The sequence below is a fragment of the Nelumbo lutea genome, chromosome 1, assembly GCF_056320005.1.
Source record: "Nelumbo lutea isolate HS-2025 chromosome 1, American lotus-T2T, whole genome shotgun sequence".
NCBI lineage: Eukaryota > Viridiplantae > Streptophyta > Magnoliopsida > Proteales > Nelumbonaceae > Nelumbo > Nelumbo lutea.
In genome coordinates, this window is record NC_142684.1 from 76,852,542 (window position 1) to 76,873,676 (window position 21,135).

A 21,135-nucleotide genomic window follows, 5' to 3' on the forward strand; every position below is an offset into this window, starting at 1 on the left:
TTCAATTATGATTATATATTTTGATAAATTATTAACTTAAATTTTAATTACATTTTATAATAACATGTTTATTGTTTACAAAAATAAAAATATTGTTTGTCAAAATTTTCAGAATTAAGTTTTAGCTGACTTTTTAATTATATTTTATATTTTAATTGCATATGTTTTGTACCTTGAAATTCAATAGAAAGTAGCATAATAATAGTTTTGTGCACATATTAATTTGTAAAAATATATAATATGTTCTAGGGCCCTTGTTTGATACATTATATACATCCTGCTATATTATTTGTAAATATTTATTCACAAATGCCATTAAAATATATATTTCCTATGTATTTATACATTGATTATGGATATTTTGACCTTAAATATAATGTTATTAAAATATATGTGAAATTTATATGCATTTTTTAATATATCCAAGCGTTTCCATATTTTTGTTCGTATCCATGCATTTCCAAAGCATATTCATATCCGTATCTACATCTAAATAGCCTGATATAATAACTGATACCAATACTTTAATCCTACGTGTACATTGCATATCCTTCTATTTATACTTTTCCCAAACTGAACCTAAGTACTGCCCGTTTGGGAGTATTGAAGCATCGTGGCTTCTAGATTTATCAGGTGGGCCTTATATGGACAAAAAAATAGGAGAGCCCAATCAACGGTCAGTCACCATTTATTGGTCGTTTGGCAGAGTTTTTACACAATGGCTTCTAAAACTAAACCAGAAATCAAAACCTAGAAATCTGTGAAGTCATGTTTCCAAAAATAAACTTACATGAGCAAAAAAAAAAAAAAACTTTCAGGTGAAATTATTTTAAGTAGCTTATTTGAAGCAGCCCAATTAACACAACTCTATCATCATAAGCCCTCCTGAATTTATTTTTGGACTGTCAACCTCTTTAGATAGTTTATTAAGAGTACCTCAAAGTAGTTGAACCAGCTTAACTGAATATTCAATTCAGCCCTGTCAAACGGCCCTAAAATAACTGACCTGAAAATGGAATTGATTTTCTATTCAGGTAGTGAGTTAGTGGTACACCATGTGGATTAAATAGATTAATTCTTGTCATAATTAAATAATAAAATCATAAAAAAAAATATAATACAAAAATATAAAAATTGCAAAGAAAATCAGAAAAATGTATCAAATAAAAAATTAGTATGGTAGATGAGGTTCACTGTTATTAATGATAAAAATAACTAAAAAACAAAAAAAAAAAAACCTAAGCCATGACCCGTTGATGGGTCATAGTTCAACCATCCGGGTCACCAGGTTGTTGATTGAATCAACGGTTTTTATTCTATATATTTTTTAAGTAAATGGTTCCAGGTGAAATGGACCAAGAAATATGACTGGCCGGTGATGAATAGATTGGTTTCATTTTTTGGTAATCTAATAAATTGGTTTAATAGACTGGTTTAACCACAGATTAATTAAAAACTGTTTTTAATAAGGAGGAAAAGATTTTTAGTGCCCAAAATGATAGTCTACAAAAAAAAAAGGCCAAAATAACATCTGTTTAGATGTATAAATTGGGTCGTGCTGGGCCGGCATGGCATGGGCCACATACGGTTGGTCTGCATAAAGTGCGGGCCGTCCTAGACCAAGCCTCCCTCTTCTGAGATAATTTGGGGGTCGGTCCGGCCCGGCCTATTTTTATATACAATTATATATATAAGAGGTCTATTTAAAAAAAAAACTAAAAAAAATTTAAATTTTTATTTTTTATGAATTTTGATATATATATATATATATATATATATATGCTCCACTTTTAATGAAGTCACTCACTTTACACTCATCAAAAAAGGGAAAAAGAAAGCCATCTATGATATACTTTGGTTGTTTTAACTGGTCTGAATTTTCAACGTGGCCGGCATGGCAATTCCCGCCACAGAAAGTCCATGGTTGCTTCATCACAATTCACAAATGGGGTTACCTCTTTTCTACGATTCACTTCACTGTGGGTCAGGCTAAAGAAATAGAGCAAGGGTGCTAGGTGAAGTGGGTATCTATCAATGTTGTATCATTACCGCTCCACTCAAGCCCTCCACCCATCGAGAGAGAAGCAGATATAGTAAGGTTTAGGGACTCCTCTTTGTAATTCATTATTTTGAACCCCCCCAGCTTTTGCTTTAAAGGGAAGCCAACATCCTACTACTCAAGCATGAGCCTTGCAAAGCTTCCGATCAACTGGAGTAGCCCTGGGTCCTGGCCCCGGTGATCCGTTCCGGTAAGAAAGAAACGTAACGGAGGATGACTATTAAATTACCATTGTTTTTATAGCGCACTTTGAATAGGTCCCAGGCACAAATTTTATTAACGTAAAAAAGAAGAAAAGAGAAATCTTAAGAAAGATACAGAAAGAAAGAAAATGGAAGAAGAAAAGAGAAGAGCATGAGTAGTGATAAGATGTCGTTGTTTCTCTTCCAACTACAAGGTTTTACGGTGATGGGTCCATTGACTTGTGCAACCTGAAATATAAGGAAAGCTTTAAGGGATCAACGGGATAAAGTTGACAAGATAGAAATGAAAACCCACAAAGTAAATGTCAACCAAAACAATAAGTTGATGTTTCTCTAATGGTGGCTACAAATTTCCAAATCGAGCACAGATGGCAGTATCCAGATGATCAACGTGCTCATCCCTTATCACTGCGAGTTTTGAGTGAAACTTCACCCATTGTTGTGGAGAATATTGAATCGGTCAATCATCATTGATCTAAGCACTAGAATCATTTACCGTTGATTTGTTTAATGGTTTTTAGTTGTTTTTTATTTTTTTAATCGGCCATGCAGGTAATCGGTTCCGTTTTATCCTAATTTTGATTTGTAGCAAAAATCATTGAATATGTTAACGATCCATGACTCGGACGGTCGAACCGTTGACCCATTCAATGGTTTTTAATCATTTATTTATTTATTTTTTATTTTTTATTATTAGACCATCCGTTCGAACTGAATAGTCAAACCGTTGTCTTGAAAATCGGTGGCCAGAATAGTTCCGTTTTCAGATTGTATAAGTCACACGCTCAAATGACATAACACGTATGGTAACGTTTAATGGACCTCACATACTAAATTTTTTGCATATAATTTTTGTTGTTAGAATGTGTCGTCTTTTTTTTTTTATATTTTTAATTGGAAACTGTCCAGGCAACCAGTTCCAATCTACCCCGATCCCGGTCCTTGGCCAAAAACCATTGAATCAGTCAACGACCCATTGACCTAGGTGGTCAAACCATCAACCCATTGACCCATTCAATGGTTTTTGGTTTTTTTTTTAATTTTTGTTGTTAGAACGGGTTGTCTGTTCAAATCAGAGGTTCCATTTTTGGGTTGTATGAGTCACACGTTCAAATGACATAATATGTATGATATTGCTCAATGGACCTCACATACTCAATTTTTTGCTTGTAATTTTTGTTGTCAGAATGGACTTTCCATTTGAATTGGATGATCGAAAGGCCGACCTGAAAATTGATAGCCAAAATGGTTCCGTAAATTTTTGCTTATTGAAAAACTTTGTGGAAATTCTTCTTCTTGTCTCTTTATTTTGAAAGGTACATCCTATATATACAAGTAGGAGACTTAGTTTCAATAGGAGTTGATTTTCCAAATCCATCTAGGAATACAGCATGCAAGAAGGTTCCCATCGAAGGTTGCGTTTCGGTAGGAAGGTTACGTGGAGATCTGGTTTCCCAATACTCCCCCTCAAATTGGCGCATGTAGATTCCGGATGGCCAATTTGCCAAGGAAATATGCAAATTTCTCTTTTCCTAGAGCCTTCGTCAAGATATCAGCCAACTGCTCTGTGGTTCGAACATGGCAAGTAACAATGTTCCCACGCCGTAGTTCATCGTGAACAAAATGACAATCGACCTCAATATGCTTTGTCCGCTCGTGGAACACTGGATTTGCGGCTATGTGCAAAGTTGCCTGATTGTTACAATACAACCGTGCGGGTTCATCATGCGCCACCCCAAAGGACAAAAGAAGTTTTTTCATCCACTTTAGCTCACAACTTGTCGTAGCCATTGAACGATATTTGGCTTCTGCAGAGGAGCGCGACACGGTATATTGTTTTTTCATTTTCCAAGAAACCGGTGACTACACCAGCAAAACAAAATAGCCAGTCAATGATCGTCGCATCAATGGGCAGCTTGCCCAATCAGAGTCACAATAGGCATATAGACACAGATCGCTATCAGAATGGTACAATAGACTTTGTCCTAGATATCCTTTCATATAACGCACTACGCGCAGATGAGCACCGATGAGATACTTTTTGAATTTCACAATGGCAATAGTATCATTTCCCCCAATAATCAGGTCATCAACATATATCAGCATGTGCAGACAAACACTGTGTTTGAAATAGATGAACAAAGAGTAGTCAGGATACGTTTGAACAAACCCAAACTGTATCAAGGCCGTTGTTAACTTTGAGAACCAACATCTAGGGGCTTGACGCAGTCCATAGAGAGATTTTTTCAGTTTGCACACTTTTGTTCGATCCTTAGATTTAAATCTTGGCAGAAACTGCATGTATACTTCTTCATTCAAATCCCCATGTAAGAAAGCATTGTGTACGTCCATCTGATGCAACTCCCAATTCCTAGCGGCTGCCACACGGCTAAGAAGGTTCGGACTGTTGTCAGTTTGGCCATAGGAGCAAAAGTCTCATTGTAATCTAATCCTTCAACCTGTCTATTCCCGATGATAACTAGGCGTGCCTTATACCATTCAATCATCCCATCTGAATTATATTTGATCTTATAGACCCATTTACTCCCTATGGCCTTTTTCCCGGGAGGTAGAGATTCCAATGTCCATGTACCATTATCCTCCAGAGCTTGGATTTCCTTCCTCATAGCTTCTCTCCATTTCTCACTTTTTACTACCTTAGAAAAACTGGTAGGCTTGGCTCCTGCAGTGACTGCGACTAAGAAAGCTTGATGTTTAGCCGAAAAGTTAGTACATGTCACATAATTTGCTATGGGATAGGGAGTCGTACCTGAGGACTTTGATTTAGAGTTGGCTTGAGTGCGAATGGGGTCTTTCAGACATCGAGCAGTATAGGTTACATAGGGCTTTAATAAAATAGACGGTGTGCGATGTTGATGTCCCCTACCAAGTTGCTCTTCTGGTGTTGTTTGTGGTGCTGGATCAACACTAATTCTGTCCTCACCGCCATTAGCTTCCACTTCCTGCACATCACCTCCATTGCCTTGCTCCTCCTCTCTTCTATTAGTATTTTGAAAGCTCTCCCTATCATTCGAACAAATAGCTTCTTCGTCACTCCCCCTCTCTTTATTTCCTCTGTGGCTGTGATTAACATCATCATCAACTATAACCGTAATTTCCGGGCTAGGGTTGTCTTCAAGAGGTACTTCTAAATCACCGGCATATGGAAATATATTTTCATGGAAGACTACATCGCGGGAGACGAAATATTCATCGCTCTCAACATCATATACATGCCAACCTTTCTTCCCATAGGGATTGCCTACAAAAACGCATTTTCTACTCCTCGCTCCAAACTTATCCTTATCTCGAGGGCTCCAACGGGCATAGCAGAGACAACAAAACACTCTCATTTGCTCGTATCGAGGTGTCATCCCAAACAGTACCTCATACAAAGTCTTCCTATCAAGTACGGAAGAAGGTGTCCTATTTATCAAGTATCCAACAGTCAAGACACACTCTCCCCAGAAACAAATAGGCAAACCTGCTTGAAACCTCAATGCTCTCGCAACATTCAAAATATGCCTATGCTTTCTCTCCACTCGACCATTCTGTTGGGGTGTTCCAATATAGGAAGTTTGATGCAGAATGCCATAGTCTCAAAGTACGACTTCAGGCTTTTAAACTCTTCCATTATCACTTCAAACAGTTCTGACTTGCTTGCTAAATTGGCGTTCTGACATGGCACAAAAGTTATCAACAATATGTGCTACTTCACTTTTTTCAAGTAATAGGTAAACCCACACAGCATGAGAATAATCATCAACAATGGTTAGAAAGTAAACGGCACCACAAGAAGCAGGTACTTTATAAGCACCCCGTGTATCACAATGAATTAGAGAAAAACAATCATCAGCTTTATGTTTACTTTTAGGAAAAACTTCCCTAGTTTGTTTTGCTCTGTAACAAACATCACATGGCTTATCACTTTTAGGTTTACTGTTCAATTTATCTACTTTAGGAAGAGGAGATAATATTTGTTTAGATGGATGCCCTAATCTGCGATGCCACAACACCCATTCACTTATTCTACTTGTCCGATTTGCTCAAATTGGTGCTGCTCCTCTGAACTGATAGACCCCATTACACTGTTCACCTGCTCCAATCAGAGTCCTCGAGGTTTGGTCCTGTATCACGCACAGCTTGTCAGTAAAAGTGTCAGTACAATTTATCTCTTGCAATAATTTAGCTACAGAAATAAGAGTGTAGTTCATTCTTGGTATGAAAAGCACATGATGCAAATAAATATTTCCACCCAAATGCAAAGTCCCTTCCTTCACTACAGTAGTTTGCTTCCCTTTAGGAAGTTCTACCGGACACGGCGTAATATTCCGGACTTCAATCAACAAATTAATTTTTCCAGTCATATGGTGTGACGCCCCAGAATCAATTATCCAATCAGTAGAACTTTTCTTACCGGAAAGTTTTTCACCAGATTTATATGAATTCAAAATATTGAGAAGGGTTGTCCATTGATCTCCGCTCAGCCCCGAAAACCCGCTGCGGTCATGATCATTTGTGGTTCCAACTTTCTGTCCTCCAGTCTCACTTCCCACTGCTTGGGCAGCATTTGCTCTTTCCTTGTTTCCTCGTCCTCGTCCGCCTGAACCACTTTTCCTACGGCCTCCTCCTTTCCCGATTGAGCGTGGTCTATCTCCCCATCATTCCGGATATCCAATCACCTGGAAACAGTCCTTTGCTTCATGTCTGGATTTTTCACAGTGTGTATAGCTCACACTTTTATCCTTTGTACATGCAACAACTGGTTTTGCACCAGCATGTGCTACAAAACCCATAGCATCACTTCGTTCTTCTTTGCTCTTGGCTATACTTTGATGCCTCTCCTCTTGAATGACCATTGCATAGACACGGTTCAAATTCGGCAATGGCTCTATGCTCAAAATATTCGATTGTACGGTGCCATAAGTTGCTTCATCAAGACCCATCAAGAACTGATGTATCCTCTCTTCTTCTCGTTTCTTTTCAAGTATGGTCGCAATTTTGCAATTGCAACCGCTACAGCGACATGCATGTACTGGATCATATTCTGCCAACTCGTCCCACATGACCTTCATCTTCCCATAGTAAGTCATCACTGCTTGTCCCTGTTGTTTACAAGCAGCCAAATCAGCCTTCAATTGATGAACTCGTGGTCCATTCTTGATAGAAAATCTCTGTCTCAGATCCTCCCACAAATCTTTCACGCTCTCCGTATATGATATAGTGGTTCGCAAGGTTGGTTCGATTGTGTTGAAAATCCATGCAACCAGCATTGAATTCACCATCCACCAATCTTCGATATCGGTCGAATCATCTGTTGGTTTATCCAACTTTCCGTCAATGAACCCAAGCTTTCTCTTTGCTCTAAGGGCGTTCCTCATAGATCTCGCCCATTCCTCATAGTTCTCACCTTTCAATTGGACAGGTGAAATGATCATTCCAGGGTTGTCAGATGGGTGCAAGTAGTATGGCGAGAAGATGACCATGTCTCTCCCTGCACCTTTCCTGCTGTCTCCTACTCTACCAGTCATGGTGGAAAATTTGTTGACAGAAAGCTCCTGGCCACAGTAGGCGAGTCTGGACTCGTTCAAGTCTTCGATCTCAAGGAACAGATTCCCTTTCAACAACTGCGCGACTACTCTCACTCGGTTCGACTCGTTCGGTACCCTGGACTAGATAAACTCTATCTGTTCTCAGGTGTGGCGATGATACTCTCGTCAAGTTCTGGGATTGCCACGGTCGGGCTCAGCTTCAATGGTTTTTGGCACCAGGATTCTTCTGCATGCCTTGATAACCAACACTGTGTCCGATGGGGGGTTGCTTCGCCTAGGAAGAGTGCAGCGCACAGTTACGGGTGCGCCACTGCTCTGTTTCTGTTTGTTGACAGAGAGACGACGACGACGGTGCCTGAAAATTGCACTCTCGCACTGCTTGTATCTCCTGTGATCGCATAACTTCTTCGATTCAGAGACCGAACCATTTCACAAGGACTTCGTCCGATGGGGGGTTGCTTCGCCCAGGAAGAATGAAGCGCACAGTTACGGGTGCACCACTGCTCTGTTTCTGTTTGTTGATAGAAAGACGATGATGATGGTGCCTGAAAATGGCACTCTCGCGCCGCTTGTACCTCCTGTGATCGTAGAACTTCTTAGCTTCAGAGACTGAACTGTTTCACAAGGATTTCGTCCGATGCGGGGTTGCTTCGCCCAGGAAGAGTGCAGTGCACAGTTGCGGGTGCAGTGCCACTGCTCTGTTTTCGTTTGCCGACAGAGGAACGATGACAGACCTTCCTCTTTTACTTCTCTAAGCACCCTTGCTCTTGCTCTGATACCATGAAAAACTTTGTGGAAATTCTTCTAGGAGACTTAGTTTTAGTAGGAGTTGGTTTTCCAAATTCTTCTAGGAGACTTAGTTTCAGTAGAAGGTTCCCACCGAAGGTTGCGTTACGGTAGGAAGGTTATGTGGAGATCTGGTTTCCCAGTACTTATAATTTTTTGTTGTCAGAATGGGCTATCCATTTAATCCAAATGTCTAAACCGTCAATCCACAAACTGGTGGTCAAAACGGTTCCGTTTTTGTGTCGTATGAGTCACATATTCAAATGACATAACATGTATGATACTGCTCAATGGACCCCATACACTCAATTTTTTGCTTGTAAATTTTGTTGTTAAAACGGACTATCTGTTCGAATCGGATGATCAAACCGCCAACCTAAAAACCAGTAGTCAAAATGGTTCCATAAATTTTTGTTTATAACTTTTTGTTGTCAGAACAGGTTGTCCATTTGAACCAAACGACCAAACTGTCGATCCAAAAACTAGTAGCCAAAATGGTTCTGTTTTTTGGTCGTATGAATCACACGCTCAAAATGGACCTCACAAACTCAATTTTTTACCTAAACCGGTGCCCAGAATGGTTATGTACTTTTTTGCTTGTAATTTTTGTTTTCAAAGAATGTCCTCTCATCAATCCAACGTTTGAAAACCCTCTCGAAGCCATCCTGGCCAAGCACAGTTTCAGGTTTGAATTTCTTCGTTATCGTGCTTAGTTCTGCGAAAGTGAAAACCTTCAGGTGTGGGGTCGATAAGATTTGCTCGTTTGGATAATGCTTCATTGAGGCTTTTACTTATCGAATACTGGTTAGTGCCAATGCTGCTGATCCCGGAAAGTTCATCACTGCTATTAAGCTTCGATGTCCCTATGCAGAGACAAAAAACATAGAACCATATGAAGTTTTAGAGAATTGATGAATTATTTTACCGAAACTTTTAGATTTTTATTAGAAAAAGAAAGATACCCTAGAACAGCACGGGGAATTAGAACAATAGCTCTTCTTTGGCATGGAATAAGAAAAAATCAAAGAACAGTGAACAACAGTGAACGATGCCTTTATTTGATATCTTTTGAGAAAGGTTATCCTATTGTAATTATTAAACGAAAAATGTTATTTATATTGATATTAAGAGCAAAAAGTTGCCTTTTATCAGCTACGAAGATGAACAACGGTGAACAGTGCCTTCATTTGATATTTTTTCAAAAAGGTTATCCTATTATATTATTATACGAAAATTGTTATTTTTATTAATATTAAGGTCATAAAGTTGTCTTATCGGGTAGAAGCCCAAAAAAATCAAAGAACTGCCCATGCTGTTATTTTTATTGATATTAAGGGAAAAAAATTGCGCTTATAGGCTAGAAGCCCTAAAAAAATTAAAGAATTACCCATATTTTTTGAAGGTGAAGAAGACGAACAACAGTGAACGGTGCCCTTATTTGATATATTTTCAAAAAGTTATCATATTTTAATTATTATACGAAAATTGTTAATTTATTGATATTAAGGGCAAAAAAGTTGCCCTTAGTTCTTCTATCTCATATGAATACTAGGCAATCACGGTTTTATGCCACCTGTTTGTTTTCAACAAACATATATTGTTTTCTTTTTCTTTATGAGACTCCCATGTCTGTGATATGCCGAACGTTGCTTGTCAAGCTTATCACAAGTGAGCAGACAGAAAAAGAAGAAGATGAAGGAGGAGGAGAAGGAAATTATAAAATAAATTGCACCCTCGTTTTTATTATAAAAACTCGGAGCAAAAACACAGGATGCCCCCTTTCCCTGTCTAGCTAGTAGCTATTAAACAAGCAAGCAAATTAACCAAACCCACACACGATTGTGTGTGTAAGAGCCTTTCTGTCGAAGGGAGAGGGCAGCTAGTAGGGTACGTGCATTTATTATTGTTATTCCCTCGTAGTCGTAGAGGCCACTACCCCTTCTCTAGTTGCTGCTGCTTTCGCTGAACTGACAGGTCTGTGACAAGTCACAGATGGAGGGAAGCTTCTCCGCCTTCTTCATCAGTCTCTCCATCTCTTCTCCCTGTAATCTACTTTGCTGCTGCTGCTGTTGAACCGTCCACTGGATCGCCTCACACGTGCACTCGTCCCTCACGTTCTGTAGCTCTTCACAGCATCCCTGTGTATCATCCCTCTGACTGCCCCTTATGAGGTTCCCCGTCTGCCAGGATCTCATCAATTGCCGGCACTCGTTCAACTGGTGCTTCTGGATCTCTTTCCGGCACTCACCAGACTGGCTTTGGCTTTGCCTTTGCCTTTTGTCATCACCTTGGACGACAGTGGTAATGGTGGTCCGGTAGATGGTGGCCTCAGCCATGGCCACCAACCCCACTAGGAAGATTGCCATGACAAGGAGTCTCGCCATTCTCGTTTCTGATGGAAGCTGCGCCGTTACTTTCTTCTTTACACAAGGAGAAGGAATTAATAGGTATTGAGACAGTTGAGACTTGGAATGAGTGGAAGCGTGGATTTCATAGTGTGTATACGTGGGGGTATTTGTAGGAGGCTTTGATAGCTTGCATGCTTGGAATGTGGAAGAAAGGTTATTGGACACGTTGATTGGTTGGATTTGAATGCAGGAGGGTACATTGTCATATGCAACGGTGTCGAGTTTTTCAGTTTGTACCTCTGCATGCCGCAGACTGAGTTGCAACTTACAAGGAGTATATTAACGCGTTTATAGATCAGACTCAAAACTTTGGATGGGTGCTTAGAATTTGGTCCCACAACGGTACACGTCGTTTGGTTCCACGTAATTAAGGGTCCGTTTTGTTCATGGGGATGGGGATAGGATTTGGAATCGGGTCATTTTGATTCCAATTATTTGAGGCCATGTGTAATAGTTCAGCTCTCATTTCTTTTTATTCTTATTTATAAGATGAAATTTTAAAATGAATAAAAGTGGGTAAAAATGAATTGAATGAAAAAAAAATATTATTAGGAGTTAAATACTTTTTTTTTTATAAATGAATTCTTATTAAACTCAGAAATGCCTTATGTTTCAAATGACCTCGGTATTGGGTTTTGAAACAGTTAGAAACACTACCATCTTTCTCTTGTTCTAATTACTACTTTGAAGCTTTTTTCAGTTCATAGTTTTCTTTTCCTCATATGCCCTATGAGAGCATTGACCGCTCAACCTAATTAAGATGTAAGTCTCAGAATTGGGCATGGACCAAGCTGAGGTCAAACAATTCAAGCCCAAATTGAGCTTAATCCAATACATCTTGGGCCAGGCTTAGGCTTAATCATATCTAAAGAGATTGAGGGGGTTTGAAAATTGAAATAATTGATGAATATATTTTGGGCTTCTAGCAAATAAAGGAAATTTTTTACCCCTAATATCAATAAAAAATAATATTTTCATATAATAACCAAAACGTGATACTTTTATGAAAAAATATCAAACAAGGGCAGTGGGCACTGTTGCTTGTCTTCCTCCTCTACCTCTATATTCATGCGAATAGAACTCTTAAAGAACGATGAGAGAAAACAAGAATCCCAGTGATAAATCACCATGTTTTTCTTACACGTACATCCAGAAAAAAAATATTGTTTCTTCTCGGAGAAATTAATTGCAGAGTGAAGTCCGTTAGTTTGACCAACATCTAACAATATTGTCGTCTCCTCCTAAAGCAACATCTAGTATTTTTCTAGCTTCCCTTCATTCCACTGACTTCAAATTTTCCAATCCATTTACCAATTTTGGCTTGGGATTACCAATTTTGAGAAGCTATATATTGTTTCATATCCTGAAACATGTTGATTAAAACCTTAAAAATAGATTTAATGGCCATACTTAAAAAGGGATTTCAGCCTAAGCCCAGCTGGAACCACTGGAATCCATAGTAGGATTCCAGCAACCTTTGCAATACAAATGACAGTGAGTTGCTAGAAATACGATGCGAATTTAGAGTATCTTTTATGGACAGAGATGGATCTAACAACACCAAAGAAGGCGAAGTTGAAGGCTAAGACAAAGGCATTAAGGATCAACAGTAGGCCCATGAAGAACACTATGGGAATAGGGTTTCCATCTATGATCTCAAACAGTAGCTGGGTGAGTGTCACAACTGCTGTAAAAGTAGTTCCAAATATGAGCTCCTCATATGGAATTCGAGAAGCAAATGTTTTATATGTTTGATATCTCTCCCTTCACTAGGTTTCATGGGAAAACATTTGCTTCAACGATGGACAATATATACGGATGCTAAGTGATTAACAACCAATCGAGTGTTTGTATGTAGGCATAAGACAAACATTTTTTTTTTATGTTAAAAAATACTTTTCTTTTTTGCCTTAAATCAAACCATTGGATTTTAAGGTTTACAGCTTGATCATGAGTTTCTCACGAGTCCGTTTGCCAAAGCTCTTTGGATTTCTAGTGAAAGTTCCATTTGTATGAATACAGAAGAAGAGGAAGACGAGCAACAATGCCCTTATTTGATATTTTTTCAAAAACTATTCTTAAGCTGCATAGTCCAACTTTAAAATGGATTGAAAATATGTACAAACTTGAGCTATCCAAAGTGTTAACCCAAGCTGGGTCATGCCCAAGTTTTCTGACTGAAGCACAATAGGAAGCCCGAAGTCTTAGTCTCAACTCAAGTTGGATAGACTAGGCCTTAGGTTGGGCCTGCCCAATTAGCCCTACTTTTACAAGAATGCATGTCCAACTAACAATTTAAATAGTCAAATTTAGGCCACGTTTGGGAGTGTTTATTTTAAAAATAAGTATTTTAAAACAAGTGCTTATTCGAAAAAGTACTTATTTGCATTTGACACCCAACTTTTTCAAGTGCTTATTTTAAAAAATAAGTACTTATTTCATAATAGGCATTTGGTGGTCTATTTCTTCAATAAGCTTGTTCAATTAGAAAGACAACTTTAACCCTCATTTTAAGAATGCCACATGTACAATGAAAGAATCGAAAATACTTCGGAAGCAGATCTCAAAGGTGTTGGTCACACCCTTCCTCGGCCTCGATTATGGCCACTCATTAAGAAAAATGATCTTCACACTATTGATAATGTAAGTTTGAATGCAGACTAGATTTGTTGTCCATTACTCTACCCGCCATGTATTGCAGCCACACATCACCACCTTGTATTGTGAGATGTGTCGGCTGCAATGTACTATGGGTAGGGCGTGAGCAGAGAAAGTGAGTAGGAAATCTGGCTTTGTTTGAATGGTTGAGAGGTCGATGTATTTACTCTTATCACTGTGGAACAATGATCTCTTTATTTGTATCAACAAACCCCAAAGAAGCAATAGAGGTTGTCCAAGAATGGCAGAGTTGTTCATTCCAAGAATGACTAACTTTGGAGATGAAATAGGGACTTGAGCAATCAAGCGGTAAGAGTAGAGAGCATCAACCATGCAGTCTAAGAAATAGAGGTTGCACTTGCTCTTTTTGGAGTCACAACGGATTTTATAGTGACTAAAGAAGTTGGCCTTTAACCATGTTGGACCTAGATCATCATCCCCAGTTTGACAGTCAAGTTCACCTAAAAATGCATACCCACATGCTCAAATCCATTAAAAACTCATCAGAACAAGAAATACAAATAGAGACACAAAGAGACCAACCAAAGAAGAATAAGAAGAAATAGAACAGAGCATTCTCTAGTGAGTGCTCTTAGAGGAGTGCTCTTAGCATGAGTTTCTTTTGCTTGGTCTTGACAACCCCGATAGACTGCCATTGGTTCTCGATAGCCAGCTTGTCCAATTATTTATTAAAAGACTAAAACGATAATTGGAAGAAGAAAGCACATACACAGCCGATTATTGAATTTATAGAGAGAAATAAAATACGTGTAGTAGGATTCTTAGACCAAGTTTATCTAGGAGATTGATACAAATACAGCTGTTATATGTTCTTATCGCATGTTGGGTTCTTATCACTTGCAGAGTTCGAGTGGGATTCTACCTTAGAGTCTTCCATCGTAATACTTGTGGAGTTCGAGTTGGACTCTGCCTTGGAGTCTTCTACCATAATACGCCCCCTCAAGCTCGATGGACACGAGGTGACATTGAGCTTGATTCTCAACGAGGAAAGCTGCAGTGCAGGTAACACCTTGGTAAGTAGATCTACGACTTGACTGTCTCATACGAACTGAACATCAATGTCCATATGTTTAGTACTCATGTAGTTACTTTTCACACAAATGTTTATTTTTCAAATTTTCTGAATCATTACCCGAAATCCTTCCAATCTCTTTTCTTTTATTTTCCAAATTTTTCCTTCATATCAGTCACTCAAAGGTAAAGTAGCAATAAATTCTCTTTGCTTTTGTTGTTCATAAAATTTGTATTTTTTTATTATTTTTTCTCAATAGTAATTCTATGAATATTTTAGACATTTTCATGACTTTTATTAGAAGATTCTACCAAAGGGGGTCTATTTGCAACTGTATTAGAAAGTTCATGAGAGGTGATTGTAATTACTAAACTTTGGGGATGTTTTAGCAACAGTCAAAAACTTCAGGAAAAGTTTCAACAATTTACTCTTATTTATAATTAATATCATTACTTGGTAGCCAGGGATGATATCACTTCCTTGGTTTGGGATGGGTTTAAGGCCAAGCTAAATCCAACCCTAATACCTAGACTTAATGCCTGAGCCTAAGGTTAAGTCCAATCTATTCAACCCTGGCCAGCCCCGATGGAAATTTAACACACTCTGGTTGGATTTGGGTTCAAGTTGACAATTTAGGTCCAATGTATAAAAAATGACCATTGTGTTACATCATTAGACTAAACATTGAATATTACATATAATATTATATATTTTGTTGGTATGCATGTTGAAAAATATATCTATGTATCTTCTCTCTCTCTCTCTCTCTCTCTCTCTCTCTCTCTCTCTCTCTCTCTCTATATATATATATATATATATATATATATATATATATAATAATAATACAGTCCACGTCACCATGCCTCTCCTTGCTCCAAACCCCCCTTCCTAACCTAACTTTCAAAATTTTTGAATTTTTTTATTTTTTTAATTCCACATAATTACCCATTAAGCCAATAATAAGAAAATCACATAGGCTTAACTATTTTTAACAACCATAAAGAAAGAGAGATTTTCTTTTTTAATGTTCAGACAAGTGGCACAACTTTCCCCCACTTACTCCTAAATTGACTCTAATTCCTATTTTTCTCCTAAATTATCTCTAACTTGTTTTATCTCTTAAATTATCTCTAATTTAGTAGAGAGATTCTCTCCTAAACTACCCCCCCCCACTTTTTATCTATATTTATTTTAAAAAAGTTTCAATTAAAAATTTTCAGAATTATTTAAATATTATAAAAAACTTGTATTCTAAATTTAAAATATTTATTCAAAACACAAAAATTCATTATAATATATTTAATAATATTAATATTATTGATAATTCTATAATTTTACAAATTTCATCATGAAATTATATAGTAACAATATAAATTATAATTTTATGAATCATTCAATTTAAATGTTATTCAAATAATAAAAATTTAACATTAAAAAATATAACATTATTTTTAATAACTAAATATCTTAAATAACAAAACATTAAAAATAGCTAAATAATTATATAAAATATTAAACATTACATAATAACATTAAAATAAATAAAAATCAAATAATGAAAAATTTTAAATGTTTTACATATTATTTAAACATTTAAATAACAAAATATTTAACATGACAAAATTTTAAATAGTTAAAAATAACGAAATTATGTAATAAATTTAAGAAATTTCTTCAAAGTAGAAAAATAATTATAATAGATCTCATAATATTCTAATTAATAATAATTTACAATTTTACAACATTATTAACAAATTATGTAATAATAGTACTAATTATAATTTTATGGATTATTGAGTTCAATAAATAATTAATATTTTAAAATATTAAATAATATTATTATTTAAATAATTAAATAATATTCTAGATAAATAATTTAATTTATATCAATTAATAATTATAGAAGATAACTTTCGAAAAAAAATAATACTTATTGGTAATAATTTTACATAATAGTGTATATTCATTATATATTTATATATACTAAAATTACTATTTATTTTATTTTCAGTAATTATTTATTGTATTTTTTATATATATTTTTTCAATAATTATTTATAAATATACTTTTGTTTTGTTATTTAACAGAACATTGTAAATAGTTTTTGGAGATTAAACAACTATTATTTAACTCTTGAAATTTAATTTATTTATATTTCGTAGTTATATATTTTTTATAATTTATAGATTAATATTTATTAAATATTAAACTATTATTTGAGATTACATCATTTATTGACTAATTTATTATATTTTCAGTATTTATTGTATTTTTGTAATTATTTTATTTTTATTAGATATCTATTATATTTTCATTATAAATGATTGTGTACTTTTGCTATAAATTTTCAATAATAATTATAGATTAAACTATTGCTATTTATTAGATATTAGACTATTAACTTAGTTAGAATTAGGAGTATTCGAGGATTGGTTCAGTTCATTTGCAGACTATTTTGCTAACCAAATCGACCTGGTCAAGTCGGGAGTTTGTCACTCGAATTTGGTTGATTTGACCAAATTGACCTATTTAAGGATTAGTGACAACCCATCAACTCGGGTTGTATTAGTTTGGGTCTATTAATTATCGGTTTGGTTTGTTTGTTCAAAAGATTTAAACTTAAAAATTAAATTTAAATTTAATAAAATTACAATGATATTATTAAAAAATAAATTAAAAATTTTAATTTATTATATATAATATTTTAGACTAAGAAATATGAAAAAATTCTCACCTTCTTGTATTAAAAAATAAAATTTAAAATATAAAATATTAAATATATATTTATGATAAAATCGGTTCAGTTTTAGTCGATTTACAAATGGACAAATCGAAACTAACCTAAGTTGGTCGAGTTGGAAAGTTTCTAAACCAAAGCTGATCAGAAATACTAGAAAACCAACCAACTTAGGTTGAGTTCGACCGGATTAGTTGTTAAAAGTTTAAAATATAAAACAATTATATACTTTTATGTATTTCTATTGCTTAACTTTTGCTTAAAAAAACCCGTGTATCGCATAGGTCGTCCCCACAATATATATATATATATATATATATATATATATATATATATAGCAAGATGGTTCACATCATCATGCCTCTCTTTGCTCCATTACCTCCACCCTGCATTCTCCTTGATGCTCTCTCTCCCCTCCCCTTCCCACCACTCCCATTATGCCAAATCAGCATCCTCATTCACCATTCCTATTGACTTGTTCATCCATTCACGTTTCACATTAGTGATAGATAAGGTAGTTTCCACAACTGATTTCCCCCACCAACCTTCTTATTAAGCCACGAGGCGAGGCAGAGAAAGATTAGCCATGGTCATGTAATATAGGTAGAAATCGTTAGATTCGCCAATCGCCATGACATCCTTTATAGTCAAAATCCTAATGCAAAGGTAACTCACCAAATGAACGAAAAAGATTCTATGGTATTCCTTAGCTTTCGGTCACGTTAGGTGTGTGTGCTATTTTAATTGATGTCCACGTCTTAATTACAAGGTATTTTTCTTTTCTTTTTCTCTTTTTTTTTTTCAATAAAAATTTGAAAATAAACAAATTGAAGATGTCCATGTATCTCGATGTTTTGTATTCCAACCGAACCCATTGGACGCTAGATTGGTTGTATCAAGGACTTTGGATCTGAGATGTTCACATATCTTTACAAGGTATTTAATTATTATTATTTTTTTCTAATAAAAATTTGAAAATAAACAAACCGAAGATGCCCACTTACCCACGATTTGTACTCCCCAAACCAATTAGCGTATCTGATAATGGATGCTAAATTGGTTGTAAATAGGCACCTTTGAATATGAGGTTGAAGAAGGTACGTTCTATCTACCTTTGCAAATAGAAGTCAGTACTCTTTCCTTTCGGTCGAAAGGCAAAGTATTATTTCATTTTATAGATTTGATTCGTTAATTAAAGTCGTTCAAGTTTGTTGTTTTATCTCTTGGGTATCAACTTTTCTTGCAGAGTTGAACATCTTGGGCATTGATTATTGATATATTTTTTTTTTGGTTGGAGAGCTATGACTCTTAGGAGATCGAAGAGGAGAAGCAAGGTTTAGCTATTTCTTCCAATACTCACCTTAAGTTTTTTTATCTATAAATTATCCAATTAATTTTATCAATGGAGCAGGAGCTTTCAAGATTTGGTACAATATGCTAGAAAAGATTTGCATCAAACGAGGCTTCAGCACCACTTACCCACAAGTGAGCACTTGGTTGCCTGGCTATATTTCACGTTGGATATGCTATATATAATTCAATTAGTAGAGAGTAGAAAGTAATTCTTGAAAAGTGATACCCAATAGCTAGGCATTGAGAGTTATACGTTGCTTATGCTGTGTTTGGTTGCAATGCAAACAAATTTGAACTATTACTTTGCAAATGATTTGATTGTAAATTCTAACCTATTTTTGTTTCAAATTTTAGCTTATTTTGTTTGATTGCAATACAAATGAAACAAATAAAGATATGAATTTGCAAACTAGAATAAAGTAAAACCCAAAACAAAGTTAAACCAGAATTTGCATTTTTTTTCATTTTCACTCCCATGCATTTGTTCTAGTCTTGTGAAGGATAAATCCTAAGAGTTCTCGGATAACTCTTAGGTCATCAATATCTTATCCTAAGAATCCCTATCACTGATAACTACTGTAGAGTTGTTCCTTATCTGAGTTCAAACTCAATCTCATGTAAACCTATATAAGCAATACAATCTTTTCTCACAAAGTGTGTGATTTCTATTAACTTCTGAATCAGTGTTGATATGGTATCAGAGCTCCCAGTTGATCCAAGCTCAGTTCTCATGGCCTCCAGCAACAACACCAACATGTCCAGCAATAGCCCCTCGGCAACATCAGCGTCAACCTTTGGTTTTTTTCCAAATCTCACTTCAATACCCAATGTAACTTAGATACTCCCCACCAAACTCAATGGGGACAACTACAACATATGGCATACTCAGTTTTATCCTCTCCTCAACTCTGTTGAATTAATGGGCTTGGTAGACGGATCTATCACTCCTCCACCAAGAGAGATCAATTAGTTCTCAGTTGGCTTATTTCTTCTTTGAATGAAAGTGTTATTGCACAAGTAGTTGGCTTACCTACAGCTGCAGCAGTATGGAAATCCTGGCCCTGATCATATGGCTCTCCTTCTCGGGCCCGTATTTTACAACTTTGGCATTAACTACAGACCATAAAAAAGGGTGCTCAATCAATAAATGAGTACGTCCAGAATGCCAAATCCTTGGCTAAATGCCTTGCTACTGTTTCTTAACTTGTTGCAAAACAGAATCTCTTACTTTATCTTCTTGCTAGCCTCGGGCCGGAATATGAATCATTCGTGGCATCTATTACAACTAGCATGAATACTGATGATCTTTCTATTGATGATCTCCATGGCGTCCTAATAAATCATGAAATCTGGTTGAAGTAGAATCAACCCTCTGATTCGTTGCTCTCAGCTAACATGGTCGCCCTTCGACCATACATCAGATCAGTCGTTCCAGTTGCGTGGTGGATATAATCGTCGAGGTCATGGCCATGGTGGAAGGGGTGGATATTCTGGCTCCAATCCTTTTGGTTCTTCCAATAATAATACACCAAAAGCTATCAGTCAGTTGTGCTCGAAGCCAGGACATGTAGCTTAGACCTGTTGCTGCCATTTTGATTTCTCTTATACTGACGAAACTGATGCATCTACTCCCATGCAAGCCTATCAAGCCTCCACTGCTTCTTCATCGAATGATCTTGCATGGTACCCTGACTCCAGTGTGACAAATCACATGACTCCCAACGTCAACAATCTTCAACAGTGCTTGGAGTACTCTAGTATTGACCAAGTCTGTGTAGGAGATGGTATAGGTTTGAGTATTCAACATATTGGTTCTTCGTGCTTCTCTCATAATAATAGTTTCATTTACGCAATATTTTGCATATTCTCGCTCTCTCTAAAAATTTACTATCCATTTCTCAATTTACTTGTGACAACAATGTGGTTTTTGAATTTTACTCTTCTCATTTTGTTGTGAAGGATCTTACAAGGATGGAGCTCCTTCGAGGACCTAGTATGCATGGTCTCTACCAGCTGCCTATTGCTTTTTCCATTCAAGATCTCAGTCATTTTCTTCCAATAAATTACCTCAGACGTTTGTTGGTGAAAGAGTGTCTATGTCTCAGTGGCATGCTTGTCTTGGGCATCTGGCTTTGTCTATTGTTAAAAGATTCCTTAGTCATTATGGTTTGCCTTCCACTAATGAATATTTTACAATTTGTGAGTCTTGTCAATGGCAAAAAGTAAGCAATTACCATTTCTTCGTTCTCCATGTACATTGCTCTAATGCACCACTTGATCTCATTTTTTCTGATGTTTGGGGTCCCACCTCTATGATTTATCGCAATGACTTTCGCTATTATGTT

At 36.2% G+C, this 21,135-nt stretch overlaps 1 protein-coding gene and 1 long non-coding RNA gene across 5 annotated transcripts; one reads left to right on the plus strand and one right to left on the minus strand.

The window, feature by feature from the left end:
* Nucleotides 1–6,923: 6,923 nt before the first annotated feature.
* On the minus strand, nucleotides 6,924–7,793 carry LOC148875488 (uncharacterized). Its single transcript, XM_088964649.1, has one exon. The coding sequence runs from the start codon at nucleotides 7,791–7,793 to the stop codon at nucleotides 6,924–6,926; it is 870 nt and encodes a 289-aa protein (XP_088820775.1).
* Nucleotides 7,794–18,203: 10,410 nt separating this feature from the next.
* Nucleotides 18,204–21,039, plus strand: LOC148875489 (uncharacterized). 4 transcript variants are annotated; one of them, XR_016100665.1, is made up of 7 exons: nucleotides 18,205–18,373; nucleotides 18,471–18,534; nucleotides 18,684–18,771; nucleotides 18,849–18,922; nucleotides 19,492–19,941; nucleotides 20,035–20,574; nucleotides 20,750–21,039. It is a non-coding gene; the product is annotated as an uncharacterized LOC148875489 (long non-coding RNA). The 4 variants fall into 4 exon arrangements; XR_016100659.1 differs by having other exon boundaries at nucleotides 18,213–18,373; nucleotides 18,508–18,534; XR_016100655.1 differs by lacking the exon at nucleotides 18,471–18,534 and having other exon boundaries at nucleotides 18,204–18,373; nucleotides 20,035–20,580.
* Nucleotides 21,040–21,135: the final 96 nt, after the last annotated feature.

Coding starts and splice junctions, on each gene's coding strand:
- LOC148875488 (XM_088964649.1), bottom strand. CDS start 7,793: ATGACTGGTAGAGTAGGAGACAGCAGGAAAGGTGCAGGGAGAGACATG.